The sequence below is a fragment of the Nesoenas mayeri genome, assembly GCF_963082525.1.
Source record: "Nesoenas mayeri genome assembly, chromosome: 9".
Classification (NCBI taxonomy): Eukaryota; Metazoa; Chordata; class Aves; order Columbiformes; family Columbidae; genus Nesoenas; species Nesoenas mayeri.
Window position 1 is genome coordinate 5,250,113 of NC_137557.1, and position 19,224 is coordinate 5,269,336.

A 19,224-nucleotide genomic window follows, 5' to 3' on the forward strand; every position below is an offset into this window, starting at 1 on the left:
GAAAACTCCCTTGCCACATCCCAGCCTGGAGACAGCACAACTGAACAGCAAGGGCCATCCTGGGTGCAAGCTGCAGCCCCGGGGTGGCACCCCATGTCTCAGCAGTGGACTCAGAGAATGGCATTTAGCAGAGGTGTGTGTACACACCTGGCAGTGAGGGCAGCAGGAGTCACAGAATGTCCTGAGTTGAAAGGGACCAACAAGGATCATCGAGTCCTGAGCTCCTCTGTCCACAGCAGGTCAAACAAGCACCCATGGGACATACACGCTTCCTGCTTTACCAGCTCAACGAGCAGTAGCCACATCCAGCTTCCAAGTGGGAGCGCTCGTGAAATGACAAGGGAAGAGCCTCGATTTCCCCTCTCCAGGAGCTATTCCTAGCGTGAGATGAGCCCCAGCCCCCAGCCTGGAAAAGCACACTGCTCTCTAGTGAAAAAGGACACGAGCTTTCTCCAGTGCTGCTGTACAAGTGCCTTGCAAAGCCCAAACAGGCTGGAGCAGACCCTGGAGCTCCCACAACAGGAACACAGTTGCCCTCTAACATATGGGAAATCAGTTCTGTTCCCCCAGCCTGCATTGCATGTTTTTCCCTGGTACCATTAAAGCAGCTTTTCCAAAGTATTTATTGCTGAAGAGTTACAAAGCCCAGCTCAGGTGACAGCAAATCCCAAACCAATGAAGAAAAAGAAAAGCCCAGAGCCCCAGAGCAGGAGAGCAGTGGAATTTTCCAGCTGGAAAGAGACTTGAGGCGTTGAGCAGGGACTGCCGGGGGCAGCAGCACACATGCCCCTGCCTCTTGCTCTAGGATTTCTCTAAGCATGGGCTGCTTCCCTCAGAATGCAGAAAAAACAAAGGGAAGGGATCACAGGGCAGCTTCCAGAGGGAGCCTGCACCTGACACAAGCACAAGTCAAGAGCAAGAAGGGAATTGAATCGAGGCCCCTTCCTGTCAGTCAGCAACTAACCTTGTCAGAAGGGATGGCGGCACTAACCAAATCAGGCAATTCATTAGGTTGGGGCGCACAGCAGAAGCCCACACTCTCCGGAGCAGAACTACAGTGAAAATCCAGGGTAATGAGTTGCAAACTGCCTTTGTAAATGACATTTCTGCAGTGGCTCTGGCAGGCTGGGAAAAGAGCTAATAGGAAAATCATTAGGTAGCATCCCTTCGATACTGTTGAAAACGGCACAGGCTATTTTTCCGGTCCCCTCCATAATTAACCTGGTGTATTACCCATATAACTCCAGGCTGATATTCCCACCGTGCACCACCTTATCTGCGTCAGGGAAAAAGAAGGGTATGGTACACAGGAGGAAGATGACGTCTAGAAAAGCTTAAAAGCTTTAAGATTCCCCCTTCCTACCCACATGCATCTTCTATTCCATGAGCAATGAACCTCTGCCCAGCCAGACCAGGTACTTCACAAACCTCTGTCACAAAGTCAGCACACATGAGACAGGCTGTCCCGCGAAATTCAGCTGCAGAGGGGCTGATTCGTCCAAGGTTGCTTTCTGCAGCTGTAGCAGAGCTGGAATTGGACACAGCTCTGCACTTTGCCCCTTATTTATATCACTGTCCTTGTCCTTAATTTCCATTATGCTAAACCAGGCAACAGCCTGTGCCTCCCTAGGTGCAGAACAGCTCTGAGTAATGCTTGCCCACCTGGCTCGTCTGCCAACAAGGAGAGGTGTCATCTCACAGTCATGATGTAAAAGAAATAGCATCACGGTGGGCAGGTGATCCTGTAGGAACTGCTGCTCTCCAACAGCTGCAAAGGTGACAATGAAACACCAAGATATTACTTATTGTATCAGTGCAGGGCAGCCTTAGTGCCGTGCTGATGAAGAGGCATCAACTCAAGCACCAGAGCTGGTGAGACAAAGTGCATCTTCAGGAAGAGTCTGGAGGGCTGGACAAAGTTTATACCCATGGCCCTGTGGTCAGACAAGCTCAAAATACTCAGAAAAAGGCCAATCTGATGGAGCGAGGCTTCCCTTACCCAACACAATCGGTTCTTCTGGAAACAGAGAGGTATCGTGTGTGCACGAGCATTTGAACAATGCCCTAATGATAACGAGATGCACAACCCTCTCTAGGAGACCTGGAGCTGTCTACTAAAATTATACCAAGTGATGACTACTGGCAAAAATTCTTTTGCACTCTATGGGGAAATACACATTTCAGGACTGTGAAATGACCTTATAGCATCTTATTACTACCTAGAATTTCCAGTGTGAATGTTCATTCACTACAGCAGGGACATCTTCTCAACAAGAAAAAGCCATGGTCACAGCTATCACGCTCAGGCAATTTGCATCCTGGAGCAAATACGTCAAGGCATCTCAGGAGGTCTACACACTGTGGGAAAAAGAAGCGTGAGCGCCTCTGTATTTGGAGGAATGAAGCATAATGCTGCTCTGCCTAATCCTTTGCCTGGTTCGCTGTCAGAGATGCAGGTATCACCTCAGTGTCACTAAGAAACAGGGTGCAGCAAATGAGGCAAGGGGGAAAACACACACTCTCTTTACAGTCCACCTCTCTCGCTCCGATCACTTACCTCTGGTAGCTCTGTGGTAGGGCCAAACTTGATGAAATATCAGCAAAATATCAACAGTCTCTGAGAGACCCCAACCTTCACCACGGAGCAGAGTGAAACAATGACACGTTTCTAAAAATTCTGTCAAAAAATTCAATCAGACTGTCAGGTTAAAATTTCACAATAAAAATACAAGGCTGAGGCTACAACCGAGACAACTCTAAACTTTAATTTACCTTTCTTGATGCCCTTGGGTTATTCTTCCTCACAAAAACAAGCTAGACAGATTCAGGTTTTGGTTCCCTTGCACTAAGTCAGGTGCTATAGAGGATTTAGTGTGGGAGGGAAAAACCACCAGAAAACTTTGCGTGGGAGTAGGTGTCAGAGATCGGGATAGCTGGGTCTATATACTTGTGGGGGGGTTCTTTAATTTCTCCATTTCCCCATTATTAAGAATAAGAAAGAGCAACGCTGTTTCTCTCCATTGCAAAGTTTGCAACAGGCTCAGACACTGAAGTAAGCAGCAGCAGCACCAACACACCCAGCAACGCACAAGTTTTGACTGTTTTACCTCAGCAGGACGTGGGTTTTATGTGGTTTTCAAAAATCGGAAGCCTCTAAACAGCTTAGATGCACTCGTAGAAACCTGTACAGAACTGAAAGTTTAGGAAAAGTCTGTTTACCCGTGTGTTTTGTTACATTCTAATACAGCTATCAAAGCCAACGGCACTCTCCCTTCCGCCTCTCCTGCAATGGGAAAGCACACACGGACCAAAGCATTTTCCCATCACGGGATAAGCAGAACACTAAAAGCAAAACCAAAGCCGCCCATTGGGTTCTGTATCATTTTCCATTCTTCCAAGAACAGAAAGCTGCTCAGCAAAATTCACTTTGCAGGGCTGGTGGGAAAATGGCCATGTCTTACTATCGTTCTCTGCTATGGGATCAAAAGCTCCATTTTCCCCAGCCTCACCCAGGAGAGCAGCTCTACAGGTCCTACTTCTGTACCCGACGCATGGAGAGAGACCTGCACACAGCTCCACAAGCACCCATGAAGTCTGCACAAGACTGTTTGCAGATTGGGTCTCAAATCTGAACACAGAATGGTCTGTCAGCATTACTTATATCCCCTCCTGCTCTCAACAGAAGACTAAGCTGGCATTCAACTTACCTAAGGAGGTGAGGAGGGAAGTATAAGAACAATACATTTCAAGTCACAACTTTTTTTCTGTAAAAAGATTGACATCGGCGTTGCTTTAGCATGTTCCAGAATTGCCTGATGTTAGCTGGTATTAACTGAGTCACAGCAGGAATGCCAGGGACATTTGTTAGCATGAGGCACAGCTTTAGGGCTAGGGCAGCCTACCAGCGCTGCAATCAGCTGAGATCCTCGCTTCCATTTTCCAGCTCAGTGCTCAATGCCATATTAAACAAGTGCTGGTACAAGTGGAGCTGCAGAACACAAAGCCAGACAATAAAGCCCCAAAGAGCAGAGGGGAGGCAGCTCTGTCTACTTTGTCTCCCTCTGGGTGGAAGAGGCAAACAGAAGTTCAATAGCCTGAAGTCTGTCCCTCTGCAATCTTGAAGTGAGCTGCAGCTGGAGCAGCCCGGTGCTGCCATAAAATAAAGTCGGGCGGGATGCTCTCCCACATCAGCGAGCAGTGAGCGTCCAGCTGCGGTAGCTGCCTCCAGCAGGCACATGTCGCACATGGGAGTCTGCATCAAATCCACCTCTGATTACATGTCCCTCTTGTTCCCATAGCACAATTAAACTCCCTAAGCACTCCCCGCTTCAAACTGTCTGCAATTCAGCTCCCAATTCACACAACTCTTGCTCTGAGCTGCTGCCCTCCCTGCAGTCACAGTAACCCAATGCAATCTTTATCTGTTGTCCTTCTCAACCAGCACAGCACCCCCCGCACCCTTCCCTGTTAACAACTGTGCCTTCTGCTTCATTCCTGGAATAGCTTCTAACTCTTTCCTTCAAGCCAGATTCATTAACCAGCTGCTGCAGAGCTGTTTGCCTCCCCCAGGTACTCTGTGCATGTCATTTGTTAATGACTCATCTCAGACTGGGCTCATTGCAAAGATGCCCCCCTCCTTTTGCAGCACCAAGCGCGTCGCTGGCACACCAGGAAAGCCAAACATGCAAACAGATCAGTTCTCCCCAACACCCCATTCTCTTCTCTGTCCTCTCTCACCATCAAGCATGGGACAGCTCTTTATTCAAAGCACTATTTCCTCCTTTGCTTCTTTGCTGATCAAATGCAATGTGTACCGAAGCACAAATAAGATCTTCACCCCCAGCCAGGCTTTGAGAACAGCAAAAACGTAAGAACAAACTCGAAAACTTCCAACACACTGAAGAAGCTTCTGCGAACTAATGTGACTCCTGTAACTGGCAGGGAACAAACACCGAGGATGCCAAATTCACATCTATTCCCCCAGCAGACTGTGGCTTGCCGAGGAGGCAAAACCATTTCCAAAGGCATTTGCGTTCCTCCTGCCTCTTATTAAAAATAGGAAGGAAAGAAAAGAGCTAGTGAGGGCCACAGAACCCCTCCTCACCAGTCAAACCTAGAGAGGAACTGGATGACCAGTACACTGCAGCCGCCCACGTGGGAAGCCAGAAACAGACTCACTCCATCTTCGTCACACAGATCTATTATACTTGGGTACACTCAGTCCACCTACACCCCTGAGCAGCTGTCAGCGCGGAGAAGCTAGTACAGAAAGTAGAACTGCCACTGCTTGGGAAACAGTTCCCTTGAGATCCAGGGGAAGGCTTCGTGCTCTGGCCTTATTCACTTCTCATCCTTCACTGGGAGCTTTTTGGCTGGCATTTCTAGCGGGAAGAGAGCTGGTGAAGAATGAGAAACCAAGGGACTTGACCCGCAGGCAACTGGATGGGAGGTATTTAGATCCACCTCTCGAGACTGAAAGCTGGTGTGTCTGCACTGCAGGAGAAGAAATGGAGAGGCATTTACTTTCACAAGTGAACAAGTTGTGTGACTGAGGACTGAAAACACACAGGCAGCAAAGAATTCCGGTAGCAATAAGAGGAAGGCACGTGCGTTGCACAAGTGCGTGCAGGTGACAGCTGGCTGCAGGACTGGAGCACTGTCACAGTGCTCAGCTTAAACTGCTCCCCTGCCCGCTCACAGAAAGCCCTTCTCTTTACAGCATGGAATGAAGTGAAATGCAGGGGCCAAACTACAAAGCAGCACCTTGCCAGACCCAGAGGAAGGAACCGACTGGCCTAATACCGAGCTCAACTACAAGCCTTCCACAATCAGGCATCAGAGGTGCTTAGGCTCAGGACATTAGGCTCAGCTACTGGCTTTGTCGCAAACCCTTCTACACGAGTCGGATCTTCTGACAACATAACATCAAGAACTGAGTAAATGCTCAAGTGAACAAGTGCTACAAGCCTAAAGCAGTCCCAAAGCCAAGACTCCAGACTCCAACATTAAATCAGCATTTTTAATTTTTTTTCTAAAATGTGCTTTTTTTGTGAATTGCTGTTTCAATGCCAACCCCATCCTCCCCCTTAAAAAAAACACCCACACCTTGCCAAAATAGGTGCAAATCACCTGAAGTCAGACTGTAACAAATAAAAACACAAAACAAAGGCTGAAATGCTTTAGAATCACAACAATGTACAAAAAAAAGAGAGGGGAGGAAAATACAACCTGAAAGTGTTCAAAATTCAGACTAAGTCAAGTCCATTGCTTCAGCAAGGGGATGCTGCTGCGACCCCTGCCAGTGGGTCCTGGGCCCCCAGCCTGCCACAATGCTAAATGGGCTCTTCTTCTATGCCGACGGCTGTCGTGAGCATCCAAGGAAGAGCGAACACGTTACTCTTTGAAGGTTTGAAGGTATCAGTGGGGGAAACAACTCACAAGCAGCTCTGGGAGGACACATCACATTCAGAAGGAACACAGTTTCTAATATGCCACTAACTACCTGCAAGAAGGAAGGCTCGGAAGAGCAGCCTGCTCCCTTCTTATTGTATTGGTGCCTCAGAGATGCAGAACAGTGCTTTAAATCTGTGCAAGATTAACGGGCTTGGTAAGGGCAGTAAACAGACAGTTAAGTAAACAGCCCAGCACTGGATCTCATCTTCACAGAGCGAGGTAGTGTGAATTTCACCCCAGTTTAAAATAGCCAGGGGTAGTGGAAAGGCTGAAGACTTTCATGTAAAGCAGTTCCTGGCCTAGAAACCTTTCTGCGCTCCCTTTGGGAATGAAAAGATCTGTGTTGATGGCTTCCTCGCTCCCAGCCTGGCTTTGGTAGCCACACTTCAACCCTGGGATTCAGAGAATTGCTATAGAAGCTCTCCCAAGATCGGATTCAGTACAGCAGCTTCCTCAAGGTTAAGCAGCAATGAGACTGGCTGGGAGAGAGCAAAACTAGCCACAGATTTTTTTTGTCCTGCCTCATTTGGTTAGTCCCTCTCTTTATAAGTCCCTCTGTACAGGACCAGAACAGGGACACCCTGGAAATTAAAAGGGGCTGCACAGTGTAACTTAGCCAGGTGCTGCTAGCTGGGAGCTGTATTCAAACAGGGCTTTTATTTCCCAGCCTGGAAGGGACTGGCCCAGAACCCACTGAAAAAGGAGACGCAGGCCCTTTCTTGCTCCTCCTGTTGTCATTCGTAGCTGAATGACATTTGGATGGTATGTTCTAGTGACGGCTGGAGACCAGCCCTTTGACTTTGGACATCTTCTTTGTGGGCTGCCTTTGTTCTGTGTGTGGAGGGCACTCTCGCTCTACCAGTTGCTGTTCCATCTCCTGTGCCGACGACGAGGCTGTAGCTTTTAATGTTTTCTTTATGTTTGTGACCTGGCCAAGAAGAGACAGTGAATCAGCGCCTGCTTCTTCCTCCCCTCGCAGCAGAAATGCTGTTCTTAAACATATTGAAAAACCTCTGGAGTATAGAAGATTATAAAATAAACCCTCCCACCAGAAACAAGCTCTACACTTGAGTTTATTAAATATAATGTTTCATCCTCACTTAGCACCAGAGTTGTTAATATTTCCAGTCTGGGTCCAATATGGAATAACCAGAGATTACTATATTCTTTTTCCTAAAAGACAAGAGCACAATATTGTACAACTTTTTGGGCTGTCTGGAGGCACATTGGTGCAGAAGGCAGCCATCCTACCATTCTGTTGGCCAGAAGTAGGAAGGACAAAGGAGATTATGAAAGAAACAAACTTGCACTTAGGACAGCGCTCGAAAAGGGAAAATGCCATTTGGCCTGGCTGGCTGGCTGAGCCACAGATATTTGCTAGAAGTGGGAACACAAATTGGTTTTGTGGGAGGCAGCAGTAGTGTTTCTACTACTCTGGCTGAGAGACAGAACCAGGCACCGCGCTCTGTCCCTTGGAACCCTGTAGGGTTCAACAGAAACACAATGAGCAAACCTTAAAAAAAAACCCAACCAACCAACCTCAGGCCAAAATAAGTTTGGGAGTCATGTGCCAACTCCAGGCCAAAGGCATGTGGCAAAGCAAATGTGCTGCTGGATGCCAATCAAGCCGCCAAGCATATGCTGCTTCAGAAGGTGAACGTAAACCTGCAGGGGTGCAGCACTCTGCAAGAAATAAACCCTGAGCAAGTGTCTCGGGAGGACCATTTTCACCTTTACAGCTGTATTAGCCAAGATTTGTTCACACAAGTAAATACACATCAGCGGGGGCTCAGATGGCGTTCCTGTGCTGCCATCTACCGCCCAGCTCGAACGCAACAGGGGCAGGAGCTGAAGAGATCGTGTCAGAGAATCCACTCTTGGTGCTCAACTTGATCCCAAGACTCTGAGGGAAGCTGCTGAGGGCACTTTTTGCAAAAGCAATGAGACTTAGAGATTGTTGTTAACTACACTTCCAGGTTTAAAACAAAGGGAACTGTTTTTCCTTCCTGTCTCCCTTGCCTAAAAGGAACAGAATTGCATCCATTGTGTTAAAAACAGTCTAAACTTATAAAAATTTATAAATAAAAGTTCCAACCTGCTCAGAGTGAGCGAATTTGATGTTTGTGGTGTTACTAGTACCTGGAAGCAGATGTGTTTTCTTCCTACTGCAAACCAGCACATCTGATTTGCATGTTTGCTAGCCTACTTCAGACAAGCCACAACCATTAACCAGGGGCTACCAGGTGTATTCTTCAGTGAACAAACATTTATCAAAAAGCACAGAATGGTCTGAAGTGACTCTGTACCCACCTCCATCTCTACCTGCTGTTGAGTTCGATGATGGTTCTCTTTGTATTGGTTGGCTCTAAGTACTTGCTGCTCAATTCCTAAAAGAACCGCTTCGCAACCATCGCACCTGCAAGATACAAACAATGCCAGTGTTTACATGTTCTCTGTGGAACAGCTCAATCAGGTAATTTGAAAAGTCATGCTCGCCTAGAAGTTTAAGAGATTATGAAATTTATACTTCCTGCTTAAAGATTAGAGTTCCAAAAAGCTGGCAGGAAAAAGCTTTGCTGTTTACTCAATGTATTTCACAGCATTCTTTAGATAGTCCATGTTACTCTTACCTGCCCATCAAGAAGTAAGTGCAAGTTCAATGCATTTTCACCTTCCTTTTCAATCAGAATTACTGTTTAGATGGGGATGTAACGCATTTTTCATAAGTAAAATTTTAAAATTAAAAAAGTCAGACAAAGAATTCCCCATCCTGTTAAGCATTTAAAAGCACTTCTCCAACACAGAACTTGTAACTGGAGAGGACAGAAAGGGAATTGGCAGTGGGCTCATTGTTACCTTCCAGACAACGCTGTAAGGTCCTGGAAGCTGCCAGAGCTCTCCCACTGAGATGGGATTGAGGGAGCTGGAGTAGAGAAGCAAAAAACCTGCCCCCACCTCAGGACAGCATATTTGCCCAGCAGTTTAATTACTTTTCATGCACCATAGCAACGAGGAAGCGATTCCTACTCAGCTCAGAACTTGCTACAGGCTCCACAGTCTATAGGGGAATTTCTTTGGGTGAGAAGGGAATCCTACAAAACGATGAGAAGCAGCTTCCTGGCAAAGGTACAAAAAGATAACACCACAGTCCCAATCCGGCTGCAAGCAGCCTGCATTTGCAGGAACAAAAAGAAGGCAAACAAAGGCATCTGAGACTTCCCCTCCAAAGAACTCTGATTCTCTAGAATTTGCCCATGCCATTTTCATTACAGTATAAAAGGCTGAAAACTAACGGACGGTTCTGGTTTTGTTATCAAGTATAACAGCAGAAAGAGGAGTAGCTCCCACCATAAGACCATGAGTGCAGTTTTGTACATTTGTTTGAAAAGGCCTTGACCCCTCGTTGGGGTTCTGTCATGTAAAAGTTACAGAGAGAGCAGAATCTCAATACCCAGTATAGTCTGACTTGATACATAACAAAAATTGAATCCCAGACGGGATCTTGGAAAACTTGCTCAACAGACTCCTACAAGTGCGCACTTAGAGCGTAAGATTCCTGATAATGGAACACAGCAAAATTGAGCCAGCACTTAAAACTTTGAGGAATAAGAAAAAGACAGGACAAGCTATGTACCAGAACGAGGAAGGTAGAGAGACTGCCTCACCATTCCTGGAGTGTTTTGACAATGTTACTGATGTCCTTCTTCTGAATGTCTCTGCCGATACAAAAATCCACTTCTAGCACCTGGTTTCGTTGATCCAGCTTCCCTTGGATAATATCTGTATAAACCGCTTCAATAATCAGATCTTCCAACTCCCTCAGATTCCTCATATCCAGGTCCTTCAGCAACACAGAATAGGGAATGCACTAAAAACAGCAAGTTCAAGAATGAGTTAACAGTCCTACACTGAGAATGAACAGCTAAGTCCCAGAGGGTCAAGACCCAAATGTTTATTGCATCCTACACTTTAGCCTGCACGTACAGCAGTGACTGACCATGGCAGAACAAACACTTGCTACTCGGCTACCTATTATTCTGACACAACTCTGGTAGTTCCTGAAGCTTTGGCATAGTGTGTTCTGGAGGTGGAAAAGGTAATGGGATTGTAGAAGAAATTAAGAGTGTTGCTTAGTTTTTTTTCTAGAACAAAAAGTGACGTTAAGAATGATTCTCCACCTCCAGCAGTGAAAGAAGCCATACAAAGTTTCACAGGCCTTACTGATCAATTTGCATGGCAGTTCTGACACTCCCACATCTCATCCATGGAAGTCCACTAAGCTCACATCCCAATGCACCACGAGAGAACACTGCACATTACAGTTACTTTCCCAGTTGCAGGATTTTTTGTGAGTACTCATGCAGTCTGATACAACTTCAACACTATGGAATCGATGCCATTTTCAAAAACAAAGACAACTGCTGTCATACACAGTGTACTTTACCTTCATTCTGGAAGCCAGGCTTACAATCGTCAAGTGTTTCAGCTTGTTTTTCTGAGTCGCTGTTAATTCAGGCAGGTTATCTTTGTTTGCTGTTGATGTTAAAAGGACACAAGACACAAGATTCAGGACTTTTCCTTTGAGAATTATAAAATCCAGGCTGCAGAACTGCAGGCTAGTTACTAAACCCTGAAAGGCTGAACTGCTCCAGCTACTGTGGGTGCTGGCAAGCAGAGAAAGCTGCTGCTGCTGATAGATGAGCACACCCAGGAGAAAGGAAAAAGGAAAAACCAAGTTCGCAATTCCATTCTCTTCTGCTTCTTTAGTAATTCTGGTTTTTGAATTAGAACATAATTCACATCTACACAAGTGGTGTCCTGCCAAAATAGCGGGTCATTGCTTTGTTTCTACCACCATCTCATTATTTCATTAACAAGCGACAGAACAAAATCTTTCCCCTTTGCTGATCTGGTTGTAAATACAGCTGGTTTAATTTCTCTGAAGAGCTGCAGATTGTGGTGTAAAGTACCAGGCTGAGGAAGAGAGGAGAAACTATTAATCTAGATACTTACATGGCCTTGCTTTCGTTGTATTATATTCATGTACCCCATGAATATTTAAAAACAGAAAGGAAACTGGCAGCTTTCCAAAGTGAAAAAACAAACTCTTTAAAATATCTGCTTTAATGGAAATTAGGCCACTCAAGTTCTCCCATCCACCCCACCTCATTCAATGCTCTACATTTTGACTACTTTCCCCCCTTTCTCTTTCCTCACTAGAAAAGAAAGAACAACCTGCGCTGTCATGTGCTGTGACACAAGACCCATGCATAGCAAACACATCCTGTAATCAGTCACAGAATTCATGAGGCTCCTGTTGCTCCACAGCCACTGGAATTTCCAGTCCTTGCACTTACAGATGCCACTTCTCCTTACAGGAGCTAGACAGCTCATCCACCACAGTGATGGCCAGCACTCTGACAGAATTATTTGTCACACTCTTTAATGGTCTGGATTAGGCTTCTACCCACAACGAAGTAGTAAATTGTAGCAGAATGGAAGCATAAGCACCAGAGATAAAAGCACATCTCGACAGATACTAAGATGATTCACACATAGTCTTTTTGAAGCTGTATAAAAGTCATTATTTCAATTTCTGTTCTAGCTAAGAAATGCTTCATTTTGTTTCAACAATGCCATCACAGAATAAAAGGTTACCCCGTAAGCTATACAGGTTTTTATAAATAATGCAGAACAATTTTGTCTAAGTTTTCTGCAGCTTCCATAACCAGTGTCATCTAAATTTCAAAAGAGATTTCTGAACTTGCACTGCACAGAGGTAAGCGGCCTGTGAACGTTAATCAATACTGCTACAGGCCAACTCAATGCAGTACTGCAATCCAGTCCAAACCAGTAAGACACCATATTCTCTAGCCCTTCCTCCACATTTTAGCACTTAAAAAGCACATATGACCCAGCGATGCCCTACAAACAATTCCCATCCCAAGCAAATTCTGTTCTTGGACTCAGCCACACTACACTAGGTACCACAGAAAGCAAGAAACTGTCTCTGACAGTTCTAAAGGGCAACCCAGTCTCTTACCTACATAATCTGGGTACGTTCCATACGCAAACAGTTTCAGCAACTGGAAATAAGCAGCATTAGATCCTTCAGCAAGCTGGATGGGAAGAAAACAAAAGAAATTCCATGTAACACAGTAACAGCCAACATGACCCTGGTAGGCAGCTTCTCCAGAGAACGTTTTAAGTCTACACAGGCCAAGCAGCACCCAGAAAAGCAATTCTGTCCTGATCTTAAAGAGCTGGACCCTTTCTAAGGCCTCAGGAACAGCAGCAAATTTCACAGTTTTAGAGTCAAGATGATCCAGCTGTTTCTATGCACTAGAACTTAACTACAGTTTCAACTGTCAACTGTTCTGTGCAGCATCACAGGAGGTAAAAGAAGAAGATGGCTTTTAATTTCAGCTGACATGCTGCAGGGCCAGCTCTTCTCATCATATGACAAGCAAGCAGGCGAGAGTGTTGGCTGGTTAAGCATCCATGCTATTATTGGGAAAGCTAAGACAGCTCACCTGCAGAGCCACAAAAACTTCAAAGCAGAGCAAGCTAGAACATTTTAAGTTGAGTGCATTTGAAGGTAACAGCAGTCCTCTCATATGCAAACACCTCCCTGGAATAACGGCAGCACCAAGCAGTGACTTTTATTCAGTTTTTTTCAATACTATTTGACGCACACAAAGACAGGAAAAAAAAACGTACTTGTGATTTGATGCTGAATAACTATAGAGGCATTTTTCAGCATATCTAAGAGCCCATTTGGAAAGTCAAAATTGCTGTATGCCATGTTATCCCAGCTGCAGAGATACTCAACCTCGATTCCCTTATTACAGTAGAGCAGGGTGCTGGCAAGCCTCTCTCAATAAAAGCTCTGGAACTTACTTTCCACCTTTGTTTGAAATGGTTTGGATTTGGTTACCACCCAGGCCTGATATGCTAGACATCTGTTCACAAAGACTTTTGGAGAGCATTGAAGTTATGCTTTCCAGGACAACGAAGGAGTAGAAAGGGAGTTTTTCACTGTTGGCTGGCTAGGTGCCTTCTTAAAATTGTCACTGCGCTGCTGCCAGGTTTTTGCTGCACTAGCAATCACAATAAGGTAGCAAAGCTTTATTTTTAACACCTAATATACAAAGGCAAAAGCAACATCAATCTTTCATACACTAACATCTCAGAACCAAGATAAGTCACACCAGGCCCCTGCTGGCACAGAAATTTAATGCACAGGCTGTCTGTGGAAACTTCTGGGGATCCCTTACACTGGGAGTGCAGAAGGGACATTAGGATAGAAACTCATCTCTTACCTCTTGCACATTTGTTAACTCCAATAGCTCCCCGAAGACATAAACCCCAGGAGCCTCCAGCACTTGATTTATAAGAGCAGTCAGAGCTGAGCCACTTGTACCTTTGGCTAGTAAAATAAACTGCTCTAGGAGATTGCAGGATGGTTTCTGTTCTCCTGCCATTCTAGGTTTTCAACCTGTCAATAAAAGAACACAATATTAATACATCCTTTCTGCTCTACTGAATACTGTCTGCCAGCAGATCAGAAGGTACGCTCAGCATAGCAATGTTTTGGCGCCAGCAGAGCCAGGTCTTCCTTTGGCATCCAGAGGGCAGGCCAGGAACCCTGCAGGCTCCAATGCTGCTTTATCTGGGGAGCAAAAACAATTCAGAAAATATCTGAGCAAAATTTCTGCAGACTGTCTGGTCAGTCCCCTAAAAGGATCCTAAAAGGAGTTTAGATTCCAGAGGAAGGAGCTGGAGAGGGACTTTTTACAAGGGCTTGTAGTGATAGGACAAGGGGTAATGGCTTTAAACTGAAAAAGGGGAGATTTAAATTAGATATTGGGAAGAAATTGTTCACCACGACGATAGTGAGGCCCTGGAACAGGCTGCCCAGAGAAGCTGTGGATGTTCATCCCTGGAAGTGTTCAAGGCCAAGTTGAACACCTTGGTTTGAGCAACCTGGTCTGGTGGAAGGTACCTCTGCCCATGGCAGGGGGTTTGGAACTAGATGATCTTAAAGGTTCCTTCCAACCCAAACCGTTCTGTGACTATGTGATTCCATGCTGTTTTTCAGACTTTTTCTTCTACTGATGCTGCTAAATAATGCTAACTGCAAAGATGCTTATTACTGTGTCTACTAGAGGCCAGCTAAAGCTGCCTCCTTCCCAAAACTCGTTTAATTCTCTGTGAAGAATTTATCCACCTTGAAGGTCTGCACCATTGTCGTTTTTCCTTTCACATCAGCTACAGATAAAGCACGCATACATAATTCCTATAACTTTCTGAGTCTAAAAGGCAAAAAGAACTGTGGTCTGTAAGTAGCTTACCAGTCTACACTGTACAGTTAAAGTATTTTGGTTTAACTGGAAAGCTTAAATGATAAAAATACCCTTTCTACAAAGGCTCTATTTAAGTCCCCATAAAGAGAGGTCTTTGTCTTCAGCTGCTGCCTGACATTTCTGGTGTGAATGTTGTCTCCCAGCACAACATGCTGCTTTTGAAATGTAAAACACTATTTATTAACAAGTTCAACAAAATAAGTTATTTGTTTACAAACAACTAAGAAACTGAAGCATACTATTCAGACACAAACAAAGAACTTTGCAGATCAGAGGGTTTTTCTGTTAGGTTTATATCAAATCGTTCTCAAGTATAGCAGGCAACCTTTACTCTGGTGAAGAAAACCAGACACCAGAGAACCTGTCTCGTTCTGTGTGACCACTGGGACCACATCTGGCACAGTCACACAGGTGTTTGCACCTTTTCATCATGAGACATGACAGCAACGCAGCCAGCTTCCCTTATTACTCTAAAAATACACTTTACTCCATTCTATTACAGGTACAAATGGTCTTGACCAATGTGGGGAAATCTTCTGCACTCTCCACACACAGATTTCTCCGTTCTCAGTGTAGTCTCTTTGGGATTTTTTTCATCAAGGGCACAGGTGCAGGCTGACTGAACAGTACCCCTGTTTCGACAGAGAAATCCCTGCAATACAAGGCTCAATGTGGCTTCCTAACACACTTGAGGGTACACCAGTACTGCTCTCCCCGCTCACAGATAAGGAACAGACACCGAGGATAGTCAGTCTGCTCAGGAAAAAGCGTGAACTGACTGAGCTGGCAATGAGATCCAGATTTTGCGGCTCCCGAGCTATTGTTCTCCCTCACAGGTCACCAAAGCGCAAGCTGGTGTATGAGGTTACAAAAGACCAGTTGGCTGCACCCGTGCCCTGCAAGTAAGGAACGGAAACTCTTTCCCCCTTTCCACGTTAACTGTTGCTACCACAACCCGTCTGCACAACCGTGTCCCCGGGGCTGCCTCGCTGCTCCTTCCACACCCGACTTAACCTGGCGAGAAGCGACTGAAACACAAACACAGACACTTTAACGGAGCTTGCCCTAAGGCTGCAATAAACAGGACTTCTCCCCCCGCCAGGCCTTGCTGGCCCTTCCAAGGCACCTGAAGGGGTTTCGCAGACCCCCGGGAGGGAGCCAGGACCCCCGGGACGGAGCCAGGACCCGGCCCGCCGTCCCCACAGACCCCGGGAGGGCGCTGGGGCCCCGCCGGGCCGGGAGCCGGGCCCCACCGTGCGGGCCGAGCCCCGGCGCAGAGGGTGATTCCCCCGGGGTCCCGTCGCCGGGCCCTCCCGCCCCTCACCGCCGCCCCGCTCGTTTCACGGGGCTCGGGCAGCCGCACGCCGGGCAGCGCCCAGACGCGGCCGCGGAGCGGGGAAGGGAAAGGGCCGGTGCGAGGAGGAGCGGCCGGGCAGCTCCTCCCTCCCCCGCTGTTACCTCTCCGCCGGGCCTCCCGCCCCGCGGCTCCCGGCGCCGTCCCCGCCGCGCCTCAGGCCGCCATGATGGCGGCGCCGGTGTCCCCCGCGCGGCTCCTTCCCCCGGAACGCGCGGCCGCGCGGCGAACGTTCCGCTGCGGAGGGGCCGCGGGGCCCGGAACCTCCCCCGGCACCCCCGGCAACGGGGCCAGGCCCGTGCGCGGCGGGCGTGCCGCTGGCTGGGCCCCGGAGCAGGGGCGGCCCCCCTCGGGCTGCGGCTCAGCAGCCCCAGAGCGAACGGCGCCTCAGCGCATCCCGAGCGGCTGCTCGGTGGCCGGCAGAAGTTCCTGCCTCTCTGGTTCGGGGACATGGGGACACGAGGTGCTGCGGCGGCGTCGCGGGGGTTTGTGCTCCAGGACGGCCTGTGCGAAGGGCCGGCGTTGTAAGGCCGGGCTTTGGCGTGTTCTTTGTTCTGGCGGTGTGGCAGCGCAGCTGTGCCACACGTACGGGTCCCACTCCTCCTTTGAATCCTTGTGTGTGCCACAGCCTTAAGTTATTTTAAACTTAAGTTATTTTAAACTCCTTTAAGTTATTTTAAACTCCATAGAAAAATGGCCCATACCAATGTCAAAGCAAAGGGCAGAGCTCAGTCTGTGGTGTGGGAGAGCAGACAGGGAGCTGGAGAGGGCGAGATCCTCTCCAGGACACAGACCAGGGGCCAAAAGCCTCTCCAGGTGGTAGAAGAGCAGGGGTAGAAACAAGAGGGATTTTTGGGTTCTTACCCTTCCTAAGATCTGCATGCTTCAGAGGGGTTTAAATCTTCCTCTTCCTTCCGTGGGGAGGGATCTGGGGGTTCTGGTCAGTGGCGAGTTGAACATGAGACAACAGTGTGCCCTGGCAGCCAAGAGGGCAACTGTGTCTTGGGTGCATCCAGCACAGCATTGCTGGGCAGGGAGGCCATTGTCCCGCTCTGCTCTGCACTGGTGTGGCCTCACCTGGAGCTCTGTGTGCAGGGCTGGGCAACACAGGATAAAAAAACGTAAGAAGCTACTACAAAGTGTCCAGAAGAGGGCTATGGAGCTGGTGAAGGGTTTGGAGAGGAAGCCGTATGATGAACAGCTAAAGTCACTTGGTTTGTTCAGCCTGTAGGAGACAGGTGAGACCTCATCATGGTTACAGCTTCTTCACATGGAGGAGGAAGGGTAGGAGCCGATCTCTTCTCTTTAGTGACCAATGACAGAACCAGAGGGAACGGCAGGAACATGTCCCAGGGGAGGTTTAGATTGGACAGGAACAGGCTGCCCAGGGGGGTTGTGGAGTCTCCTTCTCTGGAGACATTCAAGACCCACCTGGACATGTTCCTGTGCAACCTCACCTAGGCGTTCCTGCTCCAGCAGGGGGATTGAACTAGATGATCTTTTGAGGTCCCTTCCAATCCCAAACATACTGTGATACTGTGAGGAGGAAAAGCTTCTTCACCCAGAGGGTGCTGGACACTGAACAGGCTCCCCAGGGAGGTGTCACAGCCCCAGGCCTGACAGTGTTCAAGAAGAGACTGGACAACACCCTCAGACACATGGTGCGAACTGTGGGGTTGTCCTGTGCAGGGACAGGAGTTGGACTCAATGATCCTTGTGGGTCCTTTCCAACTCAGGACATTCTATGATTCCATGATTTTATGGCAAGAACCAGGCAATGCCAGGGAAGCTGTAAATGGGGCCGTTAACGGCAATAAAGGACAGAACAGTTGCACACGGCAGGACGATGGAGGCTGCCATCCCAGCCCCTCAGGCCATTCCTCCCAGGGCACGAATGGAAAAATGCCAAGAGATGAGGTGAAAGAGCACAAGGTGCTATGTTATTTTAAACTCCATAGAAAAATGGCCCATACCAATGTCAAAGCAAAAGGCAGAGCTCAGTCTGTGATGTGGGAGAGCAGACAGGGAGCTGGAGAGGGCGAGATCCTCTCTAGGACACAGACCAGGGGCCAAAAGCCTCTCCAGGTGGTAGAAGAGCAGGGGTAGAAACAAGAGGGATTTTTGGGTTCTTACCCTTCCTAAGATCTGTATGCTCATCCGTGCCATGCTGTGAATAAAGCATGCTTCTGTTAAAAATCCTTTAGTGAAGAGCAAAGTGCTTCTGGCCTTTAGTCAGGTAGTCCCTGAGTATCAAACCATGGACCGGCAGCACAAAGACAGGAGAGCTTTCAAGGAATCAATGCCAGAAACCATTAGGAAACCAATGGGGCTTAGCCTGCGCCTCAGAGCCATCCGCAGCAGGTCCCCAGTGTCCCATCGTCCAGAGAAGGGGTGTCAGACAAGCGCAGACATGCAGATGTTGGGATGCTTTTGCAACACTCTGGGCTTAACAGCAAATTGGATGTAAAAAAACAGGCTCTGTGCAGGAAGGGAACTCAGCCAGGGCTATAACAAGCCATTCAGTAATTTACTTAAGCCACACTTAGATCTCATCTGCATGGGGAGGGAGAATTACCTCTTTAATCACATCCTAAACAGGCCCTCAACCGTGGCTGGTGTCACCCCGCAGACAAGCTGGAACAGTTGCCTTGGGCAAGCAGTGCGTGGCCTTATTTGTCTCAAGAGTTGTTAAAGCTGAAATCCCAGACTGAAATAGAAATGGAAATATATGGTAGTGAGCCATTTCCCATGGATCCTTTTTGCAACCTCTTGCTGGAGCCTGTCGGTACAAACCAGCTGTGTTGGCCTGGTGTAGGTCAGCCAGGAGGGGTCTGTTAGGCTGCCCTGACACCTCCCAATTGTTGACAGCAAGCCTGGCTGAATGACTTGGATTTGAAGGATAGCATCAGCTAAGCTCAGCTTTTGGGATGGATATATATTTTTTTAAGAGAAAAATACAAGGATGCCCAGCTGTCTCGTCCCCTTTTAAACTGCTATTGCAACCTCTTGCTCTGCCCACGCGGCTTTCTGTGTGCAGGGAGATGTTAATCC

The 19,224-nt window shown here is 47.6% G+C and overlaps 1 protein-coding gene and 1 long non-coding RNA gene across 4 annotated transcripts; both read right to left on the reverse strand.

Moving 5' to 3' along the window:
• Positions 1-1,630: 1,630 nt before the first annotated feature.
• LOC308043378 lies at positions 1,631-2,797 on the reverse strand. Its single transcript, XR_013922500.1, has 3 exons — positions 2,558-2,797; positions 2,220-2,358; positions 1,631-1,768 (listed from the first exon to the last, which is right to left on the reverse strand). It is a non-coding gene; the product is annotated as an uncharacterized lncRNA (long non-coding RNA).
• A 3,377-nt stretch (positions 2,798-6,174) lies between these two features.
• Positions 6,175-18,842, reverse strand: COPS7B (COP9 signalosome subunit 7B). 3 transcript variants are annotated; one of them, XM_080349591.1, is made up of 7 exons: positions 18,749-18,842; positions 13,776-13,951; positions 12,497-12,572; positions 10,898-10,986; positions 10,119-10,321; positions 8,764-8,869; positions 6,175-7,381 (listed from the first exon to the last, which is right to left on the reverse strand). In XM_080349591.1, the coding sequence occupies exons 2-7, from the start codon at positions 13,935-13,937 to the stop codon at positions 7,223-7,225; spliced, it is 795 nt and encodes a 264-aa protein (XP_080205717.1). In that variant the 5' UTR covers positions 13,938-13,951; positions 18,749-18,842; the 3' UTR covers positions 6,175-7,222. The 3 variants fall into 3 exon arrangements, with proteins under 3 accessions (XP_080205717.1, XP_080205718.1, XP_080205716.1); XM_080349592.1 differs by lacking the exon at positions 18,749-18,842 and adding an exon at positions 16,278-16,349 and having other exon boundaries at positions 10,119-10,294; XM_080349590.1 differs by lacking the exon at positions 18,749-18,842 and adding an exon at positions 16,278-16,349.
• Positions 18,843-19,224: the final 382 nt, after the last annotated feature.